The sequence below is a fragment of the Saccopteryx bilineata genome, chromosome 1 (genome assembly GCF_036850765.1).
Source record: "Saccopteryx bilineata isolate mSacBil1 chromosome 1, mSacBil1_pri_phased_curated, whole genome shotgun sequence".
In the NCBI taxonomy this organism is placed as follows: Eukaryota; Metazoa; Chordata; class Mammalia; order Chiroptera; family Emballonuridae; genus Saccopteryx; species Saccopteryx bilineata.
In genome coordinates this window covers 270472867-270492395 of record NC_089490.1, presented here as the reverse complement: position 1 = coordinate 270492395, position 19529 = coordinate 270472867, and the positions used below count along the sequence as shown (strand labels likewise).

The following is a 19529-nucleotide window of genomic DNA, read 5'->3' as shown; positions in this document are numbered from 1 at the left end:
AAAATGCAGAGAATGCTACTAATCTGTAAGAATAAAAAGCAGATAAATTTCCTGTGGACTGGTAGGGAGAAGAGGGGAAGTGGGTATTTTGGGGGTGGCGAATATCTTTATCTTTCTCTAATTATACCTCAAAAAAGATAACAAAAAAAGAATAAGAGAAAAGCTATACTAAGATAAAATTTCTCATGTGAGTGGTAAACATCCAGAAGCTTGAATCACATTTTCTCTGCAAAGCAGGACTTTTATACATTGCTAGTGGGAATGCAGAATGTCACAGCCACTAAGAAAGAGAATTTGGCAACATCTGACAAAAGGTGACCTAGCAATTCTGTACCTAGTACTCCAGCTCAAAGAAACTGGCAAAGAAAACAACTTCGCAAGCAAAGTCATTCATTGTAGCATCTGTAATATTGGTAAGTATGAAGCTGCAGAAGGAATGAGGATAACTCTACTGATATAATGCAAACATCTATTTGCTTTCTTTTTTTTCTTAAAACACTAACTAGAAAAATAAAGTGGTGCTCTAAGGGGAGAAGAGAGGGTGCAAGGACAATTAAGGAGGTGAGCTCTGAATACAACAGACTTTGAAATCATGTAAATGTTTAACATATTTATAAACTTAAAAATTTTGAAGACAATCTCTAAAACAAAAATAGAATCTGAAAAAATGAATTTTGAACATAACTGCCTAGATTGGACTTCACAGAAGTGACAGTAAGACAAGAAGGTGGGTGTGACCCCTAGCAAGACCCAAAAGGAAGTGGGGTGGTAAGAAATCCATTTACATGCACAGCAGTTTCATTTAGTATTTGGTTATTTAAATGCTTTAGGACACATTTTCACATATGAAACCATTTGTTTATTAAGAACAAGGAGGAAATGTTCGTGGAAGTGGGAGGCAAGAAAGCCCTTTACATTCACATCAGTTTCATTTAGTATTTGGTTATTTAAATGCTTTAGGACACATTTTCACATATTATACCATTCATTTCCTAAGAACAAGAAAGAAATGTTTGTTTTCTTCAATATACCAAGGGGAAAAAAAAGCACATATTTCAGGTCAACAAATATGCCTAAACAAGTTTGCAATTTATGTTTTACTTAAGAATGCTGCCAAGTTTTATTATTTCACAAGAATAAAGCAAGGGATAAAGATAAGCTTAACACTTTCGGCTTTGATTACTGGCAAGCGGCTGGCCACTGCAGATGATCTCTATTGAGATGGCACTTCCTATTCACTAGAATACAGAATTTTAAAAATACAGTTACACTTTGAACACATCTGTGAGCTATTATACATAATTACAAAAGCAGGTCAACTGTGGTCTCATCAGTAGGAGCGAATGGCTGGGGGGACTGTGGCGCAGTCAGACTCGTTTAAAGTTTTGTCGATTACTGGTCTGTATTCCAGCGAAACCTTAAACAGAAGAGTCGGTGGAAAGTTAGGGCACAAGTACTAACAGCACTGTCTTATGCTATTTTGAAAGTTAACTACAAAACTAGATTTGCAGATAAATATGATGCAGGCACTTAAAAACAAAGGTATTCAGTGGAGTATTTTTTGACAACAAATTTGAAGATCACCTAAATGCACAACAGGGCCCCAGCCATATAATTATGGTAAACCTACGTAGTAGAACATAACTAAAATGACTGTACAAAATTCTCGATATTTAATAAAAATGTTCACATAGTAGGTAAAACCCTGTATATACTGTCACACTTGAAATACCTTTATATTATGTATTTACTTCCATTTTTTCCCACTTGTAAGTGAATATTTATATACATACACACAAGGAAAAGAACGTACACATACACAAAATAACAATAAAGAATATATATATATAAATGGTGAGCTTATAAAATTAATTTTATTCTTTTTGTACTTTCTATACTTTCTAACATGAGCCTGTATTTCTTTTATAATCATCAAAAATCTCAAATATTAGTAAAAATAGGGTTGAACTGAGAGAGGAAAGTCTGACTTCTTCCTATAGTCAGAAAATTATGAAAACGACGAACTGCCCAGAGGAAACAGTCACAGTGGGCACTCTATATTAAGCAATAACCACAGAGCACAATTTAATTTCTGTAGACCCAGATAAAAGATCAAGACTATCCTTATAAACTATTAAAAGCTTAGGGGTAAAAACTTTGTATCTTAATTATTTCTGAATCTTAACACCTACCAAAAATGCCCAATGGCTAAGACCAAGAACCTCTGAGGCAATCAGCTGGCTGTCACTAGGATCTGCCCACCCCACTCCTTCTCTGCTTGCTCCTTGCATCCCCTGGGCTTCCCTGAGGCTCTTCCATGTGGTCCAGCCAATGGGAAGGTGGGGAGAGGGGTGTTTTCTTGTCCCACCCCTCACTCTCCATGGGCTTGGAAATTACCATTTGAGATCCTGCCACCAGGCCCTGGGTGCTTATTCCCTGCCCAGCGCCAATGCTGTGGAAGGCTGGCTCTTCTGAACAACCTACCCCTGCTAGATCCTGTCTCCAGGAAGAAGCCTGACTGTGTCTTTTTCAGTGGTGTCTAAAATCTATCAGCAGTCTATTTAAATCCATGGTGCTTCTCTCAGTTCATCAGTGCACATGTGAGCAAACTACATTTCCCACTTACCTTCCCAGTCCTGACATCAACATAGGAAAGGGTGTGCTTCCTCCAGTGCTGCTCAAACGGCTTCTTCTGCTGCCCTTGGATCGGCTTGGAATAATCATACTCGTCAATCCGCTCCTGAGACCAAGAAAGTAAGTTTATTTAAGAAAACGCCGATAATTATATTCCAAATTTTTTCCTTTTTAGCGAGCGAGAGAGAGACAAGACAGGAAGGGAGAGAGATGAGAAGCATCAATTCTTTGTTGGGGTTCCTTAGTTGTTCATTGATTGCTTTCTCATATGTGCCTTGACATGAGGGTAAGGGCGGCTCTAGCAGCGTGAGTGATCCCTTGCTCAAGCCAGCAACCTTAGGCTTCAAGCCAGCACCTCTGGGCTCAAACCAGTGACCTCAGAGTTCTGAACCTAGATCCTTGCCATCCCAGGCCAATGCTCTATCCACTACGCCACTGCCTGGTCTGGCCCAAATTTCTTACTACTCTAACAGAGTAACATAACCACAAAATGTAGCAAACTCATTTAACAGATACATGAAAGACTGGTCTGATATGAATCCCCATATCCCACTCAACAAGGAGATCCCACTTGTCCCAAGCAGACCTTGTTCAGAGAACCAGAACACTCTCAGTTCATTTTCCAACTCATGTCTGCCTCTTTATAATTCCTAATGAAAAACCACTTGTGTGCATTGCATCTAAAAGAACACAAAGCATGTAACAGTACAACTAAGTACCAGACTCAGGGGAATGGGGAAACGCGACATGCCAGCCATTAGCTAACTGTTAGCCTCTAGTTATTGGAAAGCCCTTCACTCTGTACCAGCCCATCCCAGAACACCATGTCTTCACTTCACTCATCCCATTTCCACCCCTGCCCAAGTCCTGATGAGGTCAAGACCTCCGAGCTCAGGCCACAGAGCTGGGCAGTGGCTGTGCAGTGGCAGGGAGTGTCCAGAATTCTGTGTATGTGCTTTTATGCACTGAAAAGTTTATCAAATACTTTGTCTTTTTGCTCTGTACTCTGGGAGATTTCAACTTCTTTCAGACTTTTTTATTTAAATGTTTTAATCTTAGCAATTATATAAAAAATTTCAAAATCTTGTAAAGAGAAGCTGAATGCTATTAAGGAATAACTCACACATGGTAATGGATAAGTCATACAAGAAAGATCCTCTTCAAAGATCCAAACACTTGCTATTCTGCAAAGGGAGGCAAGCGTGGTGGCAGGCAGAGGTGAGACCCCTTACCTAGGGGCAAATGAGCCACAGCACCTTCTCTCACTTCTAAACCTGTAAGGACGGGGTGCGCTCTCCTAGGGTGACTGGATTCTACATGCTTATCTGACTGAATCACTTCTTTGCAGCCACAAGAACTGCTAACGCACAGCAGGAAAAAACTTCCAGTCCTCCCGTACCCATGACAAAATGTGCTTACCAATCTCTTCCTTCACACCAAATAAACAGCAAATCTAATCCAGCCCCAATTAGTAGAGGATCAATTAATAAAATTTCACAATAAATCAAGATCCTCTTCCTAGCCAATCCCCCACTCACCCTGTTTGGTGGGCTGGTAAGACTGCCAGCAACCCAAACTCTGTCCTGGACCAGTCTGTGTGCCTGTCTGCGGGAAAGTGGCTCAGGAATTGTAGATGTCATTCATCCTTAACTGGCATTTGCCCCAATCTCCTCTGTCCACGATTTTTGCTCTCATAAGCTGAGTGCTCTTTTCTGGTAGAAATCTGACAAGTATGCTTTGCATAAAAATCAGCCCCTTTAAAAAACAGTGGCCCCAAGATGAGGATCCATAATCACAGGCCCAAAAGGATGAATTGCTCATCATCTTAAAACAGTCAAGTTGCATTTTCTGGCAATAGCACTCAAGGTGCAGGCTAACCTTTGCCATAGTGAGGAAAAGTGTGCTCTGCTTAGAGATGCCACTATTGACAGGAGGAGACCTTGACCCAAAGCCAGAAAAAGTCCTGTGATACAAATACAATGAGAACGCAAGTATAAAAGTTACCAGGAGGAAATAAAAGCATGTTTCTCAATTTACTTTTCTCATTTCACTCAAAATGAAGTAAAATGTGGAGACACTGCAGGGTTAGTTAGGGACTGAGCAATGCCCAGGGGGAGGACATCCAGAGCACACAAGTGGTCACAAAGGCACACCTTGTAATCTTCCCGGGCATGAGCGCCACGTGACTCCTTCCGGGCCTCTGCTCCATAAATGGTCTGAAGTGCACAGAGCATCAGATTCTGCAGCTCCAAGGTCTCCACCAGGTCTGTATTCCAGACCATTCCTGGGGACACACAAGGCACCCGTGAGAGAGAGAAAGGGTGGGGCTAAGTCATCGCTGAATGGGACATCCTGCACCCTACTGTGTGCAGGGGCCTGGGAACTGCTCACCTCTGTCAAATGTTTTCAGATGCTTCAGGTCTCCGTAGAGCTGGCTGATTTTTTCACAGCCCTCCTGTAACACACTGCCCACACGGAACACTGCGGCATGGTTCTGCATTGACTGGAACACAAAATATCAATGGGAAGATTGTATCCATACAAAGAAGCCAATCAAAAACTACTACACCTTCAGATTTTCCTCTTGTTCATTTCATTTTTTTGGTAAATATTTATGTAAATTAAGTAGAAAAACTAGGATAGTGTTTATTACTCTGAATTTTAAAGCCAAGTTTTGTCTTAGCAACTTTCAAATATGCAATACAATATTAACTATAGCCACCAAGCTATATACTATATCCCTAGGACTTAATTATTTTAAACTAGAAATTTGTACCTTTTGACCCCTCCTTACTCATTTTGCCCACTCCTCATCTCAGGCAACCAGCAATCTGTTCTCTACACTCTCTACACCTATGAGCTCGGTTTCGTGTGTTTTAAGATTCCACATATGAAAGTATTACGGTAACTGTCTCTCTCTGACTTACTCCACTTAGCATAATACCCTCAAGGTTCATCCATGTTGTTGCACATGGCAGGACTTCCTTCTTTTTATGGCTGAACAATACTCCACTGTACATTAGTGCCACATCTTGATCCATTTATCTGTCACTGTTACCATGATTTGGCAACCATAAATGCTGATGCAATGAACACAAAGGAGCATGTATCTTGAAGAGTTATGTTTTCTTTGGGTAAATATCTAGAAGTGAAAATGCTGAATCAACAGTAGTTCTATTTTAATTTTTTGAGGAACCTCCATACTATTTTCTATAGTGGCTGCACCAATTTACATTCCCACCAACAGTGCACAAGGGTTCTCTTTTCTCACCATCCTTTCCAACACCTATTTCTTATGTTTTTGATAACAGCTATTCTGACAAGCATGAGGTGATTATCTCATTGTAGTTTTGATTTGCATTTTTTTTCATGTACCTGTTGGCCTTTTTTTTTTTTTTTTTACCAGGGACAGAGAGAGAGCCAGAGAGAGGGATAGATAGGGACAGACAGGAATGGAGAGATGAGAAGCATCAATCATCAGTTTTTCGTTGCGACACCTTAGTTGTTCATTGATTGCTTTCTCATATGTGCCTCGACCGTGGGCCTTCAGCAGACTGAATAACCCCTTGCTCGAGCCAGCAATCTTGGGTCCAAGCTGGTGAGCTTTTTGCTCAAGCCAGATGAGCCCGCGATCAAGCTGGCGACCTCGGGGTCTCGAACCTGGGTCCTCCACATCCCAGCCCGACACTCTATCCACTGTGCCACCGCCCGGTCAGGCACTGTTGGCCATTTTTTTATGTCTTCTTTGGAAAAATGTCTATTAAGATCCTTTGCCTGTTCTGTGGTTTTTTTTTAGATTTTCTCTTTTTTTCACTTATTGATTTGAGAAAGGCAGAAAGGAGGAATGGGAAGCATCAATTCATTGTTGCTTCTAGTATATGCCTTGGCCAGGCAAGCCCAGGGTCTCGAACTGGTGACCTCAGCATTCCAGGTCAACACCTTATCCACTGTGCCACCACAAGTCATGCATCCTCTGACCATTTATAAATCAAATTTATTTTTGCTATTCAGTTGCATGAATTCTTTATATATTTTGTATATTTGTCCCTTATTAGATATATGGTTTATAAATATTTTCTTCCATTCTATAGGCTGCCTTTTCATTTTGTTAATGGTTTCCTTTGCTGTGCAGAGGAAGCTGTTTAGTTTGATGTAGTCTCACTTGTTAATTTATGCTTTAGTTGCTTTGCTTCTGTTGTTAAGATTCCAAAAATCATCGCTAAGATTGATGTCAAAGGGCTCAATCCCTGTTTCCTTCTAGAAACTTTATAGTTTCAAGTCTTAAGTCTTTAACTCACTATGAGTTCATTTTTGTGTATGTTATAAGACAGTGATAGTTTCATTCTTTTGCTTGTGGCTGTCCAATTTACCCAACACCATTCACTGAAGAAGCTGTCCTTTCCCCATTGAATATTCTTGGCTACTTTGTCATAAATTCATTGATCATATATCCATGGGTTTCTGATCTCTCTATACCAGGGGTCTCAAACTCAACTCAGCATGTGGGCCGCAGAGCAAGATCATAGCCGTTTGGCGGGCCGCACTAGGTCTACAAAAGGCAACTGTTACGCAACACTTTTCTCACTGCAGTTGAAAACAAAAAAAAATCAGTACAAGTACAATCGTACATGCAGTTTACTCAGTGTCACAAAACGACCAGAAACTGTAGTTCGCATCACAACTGCTATTAACTAAGCTAATATCTAGCTAGGATGCTAGAGAAATGAAAAATACAAGTAGGCCCCTAGGCTTACTTAATTTTATCCAAAATATTTTGAACTTCGTGGATTAGTCTGCGGGCCGCACAAAATTGTTCGGCGGGCCGCATGCGGCCCACGAGGTTGAGACCCCTGCTCTATACAGTTCCACTGATCAATACGTCTGTTTTTATGCCAACACCATACATACTGCTTTGATTACTATAGTTTTGTAATATAGTTGGAAATCAGAGTGTGATGTCTCCTGCTTTGCTCTTCCTTCTCAAGATTACTGCGGCTACTCAGTCTTTTGTGGTTTTATACAAATTTTAGGATTGTTTTATGTAAAAAATGCCATTGGAATTTTGATAGAGATTGCAATGAATCTGTAGATTGCTTTGGGTAGTATGGACATCTTAACAATATTAATTCTTGCTATCCACTGGGCACAGAATCTCTTCCATTTGTTTGTTTCTTCTTTAATTTCTTCCATCAATTTGTTAGTTTTCAGTATACAGGTTTTTTACCTCCTTGGTTACTTTTATTCTTATGTATTTGTTCTTTTAGATGAAAATGTAAATGGGATAGTTTTCTTAATTTCTCTGATAGTTCATCATTTGTATGTAGAAATGCAACAAATCTTTGTATGTTGCATTTTGTATGTTCACTTTAGTAAATTCATTTATTAGTTCTAGTAGTTTTTTGGTGGAATCTTTAGGATTCTCTCTATACAGTATCATGTAAGCCACAAATTGTAACAGTTTAACATCTTTTCTAATTTGAATACATTGTATCTCTTTTTTCCTGCCTAAGTACTCTGGCTACGATTTGCAATATTATGTTGAATAAAAGTGCTGAGAGTGGGTATCCTTGTCTTGTTAATTATCTTAGAGGAAAAATTTTAAGCCTTTCGCTACTGAGTATGATGTAAGCCAGGGGTCCCCAAACTGCAGTCCCCTGAACCCATTTATCCGGCCCCCACCGCACTTCGGGAAGGGGCACCTTTTTCATTGGTGGTCAGTGAGAGGAGCACAGGAGGCATCAATGCAGATGCCTCCTGTGCTCCTGGAGTACTGTATGTGGTGGTGCCACAAAGCGTGGCGTCGCTCACATACAGTACTACTTCCGGTGACGTGGGACATACACGTCAGGGCTCCGGAAGCGCGTCATATCACTTGTTACGGCTAGCAGTGACAAATATGGAACTGGACATTGACCATCTCATTAGCCAAAAGCAGGCCCAAAGTTCCCATTGAAATACTGGTCAGTTTGTTGATTTAAATTTACTTGTTCTTTATTTTAAATATTGTATTTGTTCCCATTTTGTTTTTTTTACTTTAAAATAAGATATGTGCAATGTGCATAGGGATTTGTTCATAGTTTTTTTTTTATAGTCCAGTCTCCAATGGTCTGAGGAACAGTGAACTGGCCCCCTGTGTAAAAAGTCTGGGGACCCCTGATGTAAGCTATGGACTTTTTTTTTGACAGAGATAGATAGTCAGAGAGAAAAGGGCAGATAGGAACAGACAGGAAGGGAGAGAGAAGAGAAGCATCAATTCTTCGTTGCAGCTCCTTAGTTGCTTAGTGATTACTTTCTCACATGTGCGGGGGCTACAGCAGAGCGAGTGACCCCTTGCTCAAGCCAGCAACCCTGGGCTTCAAGTCAGTGACCTTTGGGCTCAAGCCAGCGACCATGGGTCATGTCTATGATCCCAAACTCAAGCCAGTGACTCCTTGCTCAAGCCAGATGAGTCCACGCTCAAGCCAGCAACCTTGGGGTTTCGAACCTGGGTCCTATGTGTCACAGTCCGACATTCTATCCACTGCGCCACCGCTGAACTTTTCATTTATGGCTTTTATTATGTTGAGATATGTTCCTTCCTTTTCTTTTTAATTCAGTGAGAGGAGGGGAGGCAGAGACAGACTCCCACATGTGCCCCGACTGGAATCCACCTGGCAAGACCACTAGAGGCGACGCTCTACCCATCAGGGGCATTGCTCCATTGCTCAGCAACCGAGCTCTTCTTAGCACCTGAGGCAGAGGCCATGGAGCCATCCTCAGTGCCTGGGGCCAACTCACTTCAATCAAGCCATGGCTGCTGAAGGGGAAGAGAGAGAGAGAGAGAGAGAGAGAGAGAGAGAAGCGAGACGGAGGAGGGGTGAAGAAGCAGATAGACACTTCTCCTGTGTGCCCTGATCAGGAATTAAACTCAGGATATCCACATGCCAGGCCAAGCTCTAGCACTGAGTGAATCAGCCAGGACCAAGATACGTTCTTTCTATATCCACATTATTGAGAGATTTTATCATAAATGGATGTCAAAATAAAGTTCTAATTAAAGCTTTTAATAAATGGAGGCAGAAAGGGTATAAGCTCTCCCATCTTTGAATATTCAAGGAGAGAGCAACTACACAAGGGCTATAGGATACCTTCTTGCCCCACTCACAAGGTTTGGTTTAAATGTTACAAGAACCAGCAGACATCCCCTTGGTGATGCAAATTAAGAAGTGCTGAGATGAAAGAGGTGCTCAGCAGTGGGTGTTGAGGCATAGGTGCTGAGGTGTCAAGTCGTAAAGAGGCCCGGGAACCCTCACTGCTTACTCTGCTGTTATTCTGTAGAAGCTTTCATATATTAAGTACTTTTAGAGCTTTACTGCTCATGCTCCTAAGAAATGTGATATGAAATAAACTTGAAAATTGTTTTAGGCATGATGAAAAGTAGAATCTGCTTAAGTTTCTTATCATTTACTGAATGACCTTTCATCACTCTTGTAAAACCCCTTTATCATGTGCTATTTTCCACACTGGTCCATCAAGCCTCCCTGAAGCCCGTCCCACCTGAAGACAGAAGCTGCATGGCCATACACAACTTTTTCTTTTGGTGCTGTGTGTATGTGCCACTGGACCCTTTCACAATATGACTAAAGCAAGGGGCTTCTTTTCAGAAAATGTTTCCACATAGAAATTCTCACAAATAACCTCAAGTGGACAGAAATCTCATTCATAGACCAAGAATCTCCGTATTAGAATTTGATGGATTCCTAGCAATTTTACATACTATTTTTACTGCTCTAAACCTATGTTATCCAATGCAGTAGCCAATAACCTCATGTACCTATTTATGTTAAAATTTCAATTAAATAAATTTAAAATTCAATTTTTTAGTCCTACTGGCTCTATTTCATGGGCTCCATATTTACATGTGGTCAAAGATATGGAACATTTCCACCCTCACAGAATGTTCCACTAGACATGCTGATCTAGAAGTTAAATACTCTTATAGTAACCAATGCACAGATTACAGTTTCCATCCATTACACTGGGGAACAAAATTTTTTTCATTTTCTGTTGCATGAGGTTTTAATTTATTTTATTTTACTTATTCATTTTTTTTAGAGAGGAGAGAGAGACAGGGGGGAGGAGCTGGAAGCATCAACTCCCATATGTGCCTTGACCAGGCAAGCCCAGGGTTTCGAACCGGCGACCTCAGCATTTCCAGGTCGACGCTTTATCCACTGCGCCACCACAGGTCAGGCTGTTGCATGAGGTTTTAGAACTGTTTTTATATATTTCTGTGGGCAACGAATCTTGGATTGAACATAACCACAAGGCAATTAATGTTTTACAAACATCATTTTTACATAATTGTAGTTGTTTTTAAATGTAAAAAATTATCTAATAAAAACACCCTTGCCTGACCAGGCGGTAGCACAGTGGATAGAGCGTCGGACTGGGATGCTGAGGACCCAGGTTCGAGACCCCAAGGTCGCCAGCTTGAGCACGGGCTCATCTGGTTTGAGCGAAGCTCACCAGCTTGGACCCAAGGTCACTGGCTCGAGCAAGGGGTTACTCAGTCTGCTGAAGGCCCATGGTCAAGGCACGTATGAGAAAGTAATCAATGAACAACTAAGGTGTCGCTGCGCAACGAAAAACTGATGACTGACACCTCTCATCTCTCCATTCCTGTCTGTCCCTGTCTATCCCTCTCTCTGTAAAAACAAAAAACAAAACAAAATAAAAACACCCTCTTATTTTGTTTTAAGATTGAATCATGGCTTCTTCAAGTAGGCATAAATTTAAGAATAGTCCTGACACCTTCTGTTATATATGTGGCTGTTACACACTTCAACGTCAAAGGCGCAATATTTCATCATTTATGACACGTGCATATATTGCCTATTTTCAAGTTCCCCTTGGCGATCAAGATAAGAATTGGGCTCCTCATATTGTGTGTCATAATTGTGAGGAAATGCTTCGTGACTGGACAAAAAGAAAACACAAAGGAATGCCTTTTGGTATTCCCATGGTTTGGCATGAACCTAAGGACCACAGCAGTGAATGTTATTTCTGTCTGATCCATACAAAAGGGCATCGGCAAGAAAAAATGGCATATGATCGCATATCCTAATATTCCTTCAGCAATACGACCTATCCCACACTCTGAGACACTCCCGGTTCTAGTTTTCAATGGTTTTATTTCTTCTAAGGATGAAGAAAGTGAACATGGTGATCAAGTGTATTTTGATAAGATGCATGAGGAAATGGTTGCAGAATCTGAAGGGTCTTCTTCTGATGCCAAGCAGTCATTAACCCCTCAGCAGTTTAGCCAACCCAAATTGAATGACTTAGGAAGAATGACATAAAAATTGTCCTTGACTTTCTGAAGTATGAAGAGCATAACTGGATCATTTGTGTGGATCTTAAAATGTTAAATTTCCTGCTAGGACAACAGAGAGGTTTCACGAAGTATCCTTGCTTTCTGTGTTTGTGGGACAGCCGAGCTTGGGAGAAACACTGGACACAGAAAACGTGAAGCTCTGGAAGTAGGGATGCAAAATATTGTGAATGAACCTGTAGTTAGTCGAGACAGGATCATTTTTCCCCCACTTCACATCAAACTTGGCTTAATGAAGCAGTTTGTTCAGGTTTTGAATAAAGAAACTGAATGCTTTCAACATATTATTTCTGCTTTTTCTGCCTTGTCTTTTGAGAAGATAAAAGCAGGTATATTCGATGAACCTCAAATTCAAACCCTCATACATGATGAAGAATTTGCCAGGAAGATGAATAAGGAGGAGAAAGCAGCATGGCAGTCTTTTGTGGCAGTTACAAAGAACTTCCTTGGCTACAAAAAAGCAGAAAACTATGAACTTCTGGTTCAAAGGATGCTGTTGGCTTTCCACGATATTGGATGTAACAAGAGCATTAAAATTCACTTCCTGAATAGTCACCTTGATAAGTTTCCCGAAAACCTTGGAGCTGTTAGTGATGAGCAGACTACTGTTGGAGCATCAAACAAGATTGTACTCAACAAGTTCACAAACGCAAGAGCTACAAATGCAAATTTTTGCCTGAATAGAATTTAAATAAGTTTTGTCCAAATTTTATGATTAAAATAAGTGTTTTAATATGTTCTATTTAGAAATTGTAGACAACTTTTTTTTTTTTACAGAGACAGAGAGAAAGTCAGAGAGAGGGATAGATAGGGACAGACAGACAGGAACAGACAGAGATGAGAAACATCAATCATTAGTTTTTGTTGCAATACCTTAGTTGTTCATTGATTGCTTTCTCATATGTGCCTTGACCATAGGGCTACAGCAGACCGAGTAACCCCTTGCTTCAGCCAGCGACCCTGGGTCCAAGCTGGTGAGCTATGCTCAAACCAGATGAGCCTGTGCTCAAGCTGGTGACCTGGGGGTCTTGAACCTGGGTCCTCTGTATCCCAGTCTGACGCTCTATCCACTGTGCCACCGCCTGGTCAAGCTATAGCCAACTTCTGATGCAATCATATCATTTAGTGTATTAGTGTATTTCCTGCATTATATAAATTATTATATTTTCACAAAGATGATGCCCAAGAAGACATTCTACTTCATTATGTTAAACTAAATGTTGGAAATTTTACAATAAGATAAAAACCTAAAATCTTGAATTGCAAAATAACTGTAGCTTACAGAGAAAAACTAATGTCCGATTTGAGATCAACACACTTGAATTAGGTAAGAACAAGTGTTGTTTTTTTTCAGAGAAAACATCTCCAGGTTATTTTGACATTTGATTATGATAAAAACAAGTGTTTTTGTGGATGCATCAAAAATTTTGTTCCCCAGTGTTATCCATGATTTTATTCCTGATTTCAGTTACAGGCATCAGTGGCCCAGTATAAGAACATCTCCCAGAGCTGCTGGAAGTTAGGTGTGATGACAGAATTAATTTCACGGCAATGAGATGTGCAGGCTTCCAGGAAGCCCGCAAAAAGGAAGTGTACAGCTGGGAACTGAGCTCAGACCTTCCAATGTCCTCCTCCTTCAGCTGTGACACATACAGGACAGCCAGAGATGTTGTGAGGAAGAAAGCCCACACACAAGCATCCTGGAGTGTATGAGAGAAGACCGAGTCCCTGACTGCTGTGGAGTCGCTATTACTGCCCTTGGCCGTTCCTTCCAGCCTTCTATGTGGAAAGGTGGGCACTTTTCTCTTACGTGATCTCTTGAGTACTCCTGCTTGACACAGCAACGAATAAATCCTTCACTGTTCACCTCAAACCCCAGTGCAGGGCGAGCGAAGCGGCCGGTGTGCGCACTGCAGAGCGCGTCCAGGTTCTTACCTTCTGCATGTTGAGTCGTAGTTCCGATGTTCTTATGTTTCCATCAGCAAATCTCAATTTGTCAAGATTCATGACAGATTCTTCCCCAGCATTTGCTTTAATGGGGGGAACTTTATCTCCTAAAAAAACATTGAGAAAAACCAGATGAAGTGAGTAACACCAAATGTGTATTATTCAGGGAGTTTGGAAAATGCACCTGTAACACCATCTGTACCACACTATACCTGAGGAACCATCTATGGACTCAGGGGCAAAGAGTAAACATAAAGGCAAAATTTCTGGCAAATTGTAGTTGTTCAATAAATAATTTTTCAATGAAAAAAAGAGAAGCCATCTTTTAAGTTTAAAAACTAGATTTATGACCTGACCAGGCGGTGGCGCAATGAATAGAGCGTCGGACTGGGATGCAGAAGGACCCAGGTTCAAGACTCCCAGGTCGCCAGCTTGAGCGCGGGCTCATCTGGCTTGAACAAAAAGCTCACCTGCTTGGACCCAAGGTCGCTGGCTCCAGCAAGGAGTTACTCGGTCTGCTGAAGGCCCGTGGTCAAGGCACATATGAGAGAACAATCAATGAACTAAGGTGTCGCAGCGAAAAACTAATGATTGATGCTTCTCATCTCTCTCCATTCCTGTCTGTCTGTCCCTATCTATCCCTCTCTCTGACTCTAAAAAAAAAAAAAAAATTAGATTTATGCAAACAGACTTTGCACCATTACTTTCTATTATGGGGAAAATATCCATTTTGTTTTGTTTTGTTTTGTTTTTACAGAGAGAGAGAGTCAGAGAGAGGGATAGACAGAGACAGACAGACAGGAACAGAGAGATGAGAAGCATCAATCATTAGTTTTTTGTTGCTCATTGCAACACCTTAATTGTTCATTGATTGCTTTCTCATACGTGCCTTGACCGTGGGCCTTCAGCAGACTGAGTAACCCCTTGCTGGAGCCAGCGACCTTAGGCTCAAGCTGGTGAGCTTTTTGCTCAAACCAGATGAGCCCGTGCTCAAGCTGGCGACCTCAGGGTCTCGAACCTGGGTCTTCCGCATCCCAGTCCAACGTTCTATCCACTGCACCACCGCCCGGTCAGGCGGGAAAATATCCTTTAAAACAGTGGTTCTTGGCAAATATGCCAACTTCTCCTTCCCCTACTGGCCTGGCCAGCCGTGTTTATGTCGCCTGCTGATCCTGACCCTTGTATCTACTTGCCTACACCTCAAGGTTTCCTGTTCTCACTTTCTAAAATCATAAATGTTTTGAGGATTTTTAAGGTTTTCTTGGGAATGACATTACTAAATGTATTTTCTTCAGCATGTAATACATGCAAGGAGGTATGAAATGCAGGAACAGAGGTCTGCAGATAAAGCAAGGCAATGACTTCAGTGTAATTGGCCCGAGCTCTTCTATGCATGCAGGTTACTGTCCCGTTTGCTTTTGTTTTTAATGTTTTAAAAACATTATCATTTAGCCCTGGCCTAATGATTCTGTTGGTTAGAGAGCCAACCCTAAGCACAGAGGTTGCTGGTTCAACCCCCAGTCAGAGCATATACAGAAATGGATCAATGTTCCTCCCTCTCCTTCCCTCCTCCTCTCTCTCTAAAACCAGTAAGTAAAAATAAATAAATAAATAAAATAAAAAATGTTCATTTAGTAAAATAGACAGACCTTTTTCTTTAGGTAAATAGTTCTACACACATATTAATACCCATACAAATTACTGTAACCACCATAACTGGAACACAGAATACGTTTTAAACACTTTAATATTTAAATATTTACATTTTGAGGAAAGCAGTGGTGCAAACACTTTTTCCTTTCCTTTTTGCACTTTAAAAAGTTTTATTGGCCCTGGCCAGTTGGCTCAGTGGTAGAGTGTTGGCCCAGCATGTGGATGTCCCAGGTTCGATTCCTCGTCAAGGCACACAGGAGAAACATCTAGCTGCTTCTTCACCCCTCCCCCATCTCGCTTCTCTCTCTCTCTCTTCTCCTCCCACAGCCATGGCTCAATTAAGGTGAGTTAGCCCCACTGAGGATGGCTCCATGGCCTCCACCTCAGGTGCTAAGAAGAGCTCGGTTGCTGAGTAATGGAACAACAGCTCCAAATGGGCAGAGTATCATCCCCCAGTGGGCTTGCTGGGTAGATCCAAGTATGGGTGCATGCAGGAGTCTGTCTCTGTCTCTCCTCCCTCTAAAAACAATTTAAAAATAGAAAAAATTTTATTGATTGATTTTAGAAAGAGAAAGGAAGAAAGGGAAAGAGAGGGAGAGAGGGAAAGAGAGAGGAAGAGAGGGAAAGAAGGAGAGAGGAAGAGTGACAGAGAGAAAAAGAGTGGGAGGGAGAAAACGAGGGAGAAAAAAAAGGAGAGGGAAAGAAAAAGGAGGAGAAGGAGAGAGAGAAAAAGAAAGGGAGAGGAAGAGAGAGGGAGAGGGAGAGAGAAAGAAAGAGGGAGAAAGAGAGAGGGGGAGAGAGAAAGAGAAAGGGAGAGAGATCTGTTGTTCTACTTATTCAAGCATGCATTGGCTGCTTTCCTGTATATGCCTTCATGGGAGATCAAATCCGCAACCTGGGACAATGCTCTAACCAATTAAGATACCTGGCCAGGGCATCCTTTTTGCACTTTTAATAATTAAATGTAATTGAAATATACCATATACTAGTTTTAGTACAGAGTTTTGCAAGTTTGGACAAAGAGAGTTGCATAAACCCCACCACAAGTTGGATATAGTCCCTGGCAACCACTGATCCACCTTAGTCCCTATTTTTGTCTTTTCCAGAATGTCATAAAAATAGAATCATACAAATGTAGTTTTTTGGGTCAGGATCATACAGCCTAATAGATCTGAGATTCACCCATGCTGTTACATGTATAAGTAGTTTGTTCCTTTATATTGCAGAGTTGTAAAAAAAAATTTTAATGTGTACTGATCATTCAGATGATAAGGTATTCTTATGAAACTTCCTTTTCTCATTTTTGAAGAAAGGGAACCTCAAGTTTTCTGCTTTCCTTTGGAAGATTTGGTATCAAGCTCTGTGCCAGGGAAACGAGCACTAGATCTGGGGTCAGTCCAGGTGGGTGTAATTCTTACCTTTGGGACAATGACTGGACACCAAGGCCCTGCCTCCCAGTTTTAGCCTGCAGTTGTGGTCAGAGCATGGAAGTGTCTCTGAACATGTAGCCTGTCCTTTTTATTATGCACACCTTGGTAACTCCAGATGCAAAACGGGGTACTGCATCTTGTTACACTAAGGGCTATGTTTAATTAGTAGTTAGTAAGACTGTACTGTTTCTAAAGCATCACTTTTACCAATTTAAAATCGGTACAAAAAACTATATTCAATAAAAACAATGAAACTGATACTGAACAGTTCAGTTAACAACAGTGAAATGTAGTGAGAAGGCCCAGGAATCATACCATCCTTGCTTCGGGAAGAGTGTCTCTATCTCACACTGTTGTTCTGAATAAACAGGTCAAGGTAACTAATGTTAAGAGCCTTTGGGCCTGACCAGGTGGTGGTACAGTGGATAGAGCATTGGACTGGGATGCGGAAGGACCCAGGTTTGAGACCCCGAGGTCGCCAGCTTGAGTGCGAGCTCACCTGGTTTGAGCCCAAGGTCGCCGGCTTGAGCAACAGGTCACTTGGTCTGCTATAGCCCTCCAGTCAAGGTACATATGAGAAATCAATCAATGAATAACTAAGGAGCCGCAATGAAGAATTGATATTTCTCATCTCTCTCCCTTCCTGTCTGTCCCTCTCTGATTCTCTGTCTCTGCCACAAAAAAAAAAAAAAAAAAAAAAAAAAAAAAATGCCAGAAGGTCAGAGCAATAGTAGCTGTCCTGTTCTTAGTGGTATTTAATGTAGATTTACACTTTCAGCACAAAATTTATTCCTCTGCAAATATTTTAAATTACCACAAGAAGAAAATCACTGCTTAAAACTTATTCTAAGTCCTGGCTGATTGGCTCAGTGGTAGAGCATTGGCCCAACATGTGGAAGTCCTGGGTTCAATTCCGGTCAGAGCACACAAGAGAAGCACCCATCTACTTCTCTACCCTTCCCCCTCTCCTTCCTCTCTCTTTCTTCCCCTCCCGCAGCCAAGGCTACACTGGAACAAAGCTGGCCTGGGTGCTGAGGATGACTCCATGGCCTCCACCTCAGGTGCTAGAATGGCTCTGGTTGCAACAAAGCATCGCCCCCTGGTAGGCAAGCTGGGTGGATCCTGGTCGGGTACATGTAGAAATCTGTCTGTCATCCACCCCCCTTGCCCCCCACTTCCAAGTTTGGAAAAATACAAAAAAAAAAAATTAAAACTCATTGTATCACTGAAGGGAGAGGGCTATGACTCCATCCTTTTGTTTGCATTCAGCCATCCCTTTCTCAATTAGCAGGTTACAGTTTGTTTTTAGAATGGCCCAGGCAAGTAATATGTACTAAACTTCCCCTCATAATAACAATTTCCTAATAGTGATTTTTCTTTTTCTTTTTTTTACAAAGACAGAGAGAGAGTCAGAGAGAGGGACAGATAGGGACATACAGACAGAAACGGAGAGAGATGAGAAGCATCAATTATCAGTTTTTCGTTGTAACACCTCAGTTGTTCATTGATTGCTTTCTCATATGTGCCTTGACTGGGGGCCTTCAGCAGACCGAGTAATCCCTTGCTCAAACCAGCGGGCTTGGGTCCAAGCTGGTGAGCTCTGCTCAAACCAGATGAGCCTGCGCTCAAGCTGGCAACCTCGGGGTCTAGAGCCTGGATCCTCCGCATCCCAGTCCGACGATCTATCCACTGCGCCACCGCCCGGTCAGGCCTAATAGTGATTTTTCTAAGCAGATCATAAAAACTACAAAGAATATACTGCTCACAAAAATTAGGGGATATTTCAAGGCTTCATATTGATTTTGAAATATCCCCTAATTTTTGTGAGCAGTATATTCTGACCAAACACATCACCCTCTGAACTGTTAAGACAGCTCCTGGCTCCAACCTGTGTCCAGTCTCCAGCCTGCCACCATATAAACCTCTGAATTTGTTTCCTCACCTCCAGGGGAAAACCAGACCAGCACTATATGATTACTAAGCAAATCTCCAATTACAGACCTTGACTTTAAACCTTTCACTCCCCGAATACCCTGGCTAGCTACTCCAAGAAAACACACCAGGTCTGCAGGACTCTGCGATACTCAGGGCACACGCCCGTCCAAAGACGACCAGGTCCAAGAGTGAGTTTGCCCCAAGACGGTTGGCGCCATGCACCGAGGCACAGGCGGCCTCCCCACAGGCATACAGGCCGGGCACAACCTGGTCCTGGCCGTTCACATGCCTCAGAACCTGCAGGGAAGAGAAACAGAGATGTAAGAGGAGCAGCTGTGGTGCAGGTCAAAGGAAGGACAGGGTCTTCTCTCCTCTGCAAGGAACCCTCAGACCTATCCGCCCAGTCTCCTCCCTCTGCCTCCGGAAATCGGTTACCCTGTGCCTAAGTCAAAGGACTCCCATGGCAGCACCTGCAACTTCAATCCCACAGCTAATTCCCACCACCTGACTTGACCCCCTTTATTCCCATCCTCCAATTTGGGATTCAGATGAAGGGA

At 41.8% G+C, this 19529-nt stretch overlaps 1 protein-coding gene across 2 annotated transcripts in view; it reads right to left on the bottom strand.

Moving 5' to 3' along the window:
• Positions 1-836: 836 nt before the first annotated feature.
• SDHA (succinate dehydrogenase complex flavoprotein subunit A) overlaps positions 837-19529 on the bottom strand; it is a 36634-nt gene continuing 17941 nt past the window's right edge. For both annotated transcript variants that reach the window (XM_066243036.1, XM_066243027.1), the window contains exons 10-15: positions 19098-19269; positions 13943-14061; positions 5026-5137; positions 4788-4918; positions 2627-2740; positions 837-1417 (exon numbers count right to left, since the gene is read on the bottom strand). In XM_066243036.1, coding sequence (XP_066099133.1) covers positions 1331-1417; positions 2627-2740; positions 4788-4918; positions 5026-5137; positions 13943-14061; positions 19098-19269 — 735 coding nt within the window. In that variant the 3' untranslated portion in view covers positions 837-1330. The remainder of the gene's footprint in view (positions 1418-2626; positions 2741-4787; positions 4919-5025; positions 5138-13942; positions 14062-19097; positions 19270-19529) is intronic.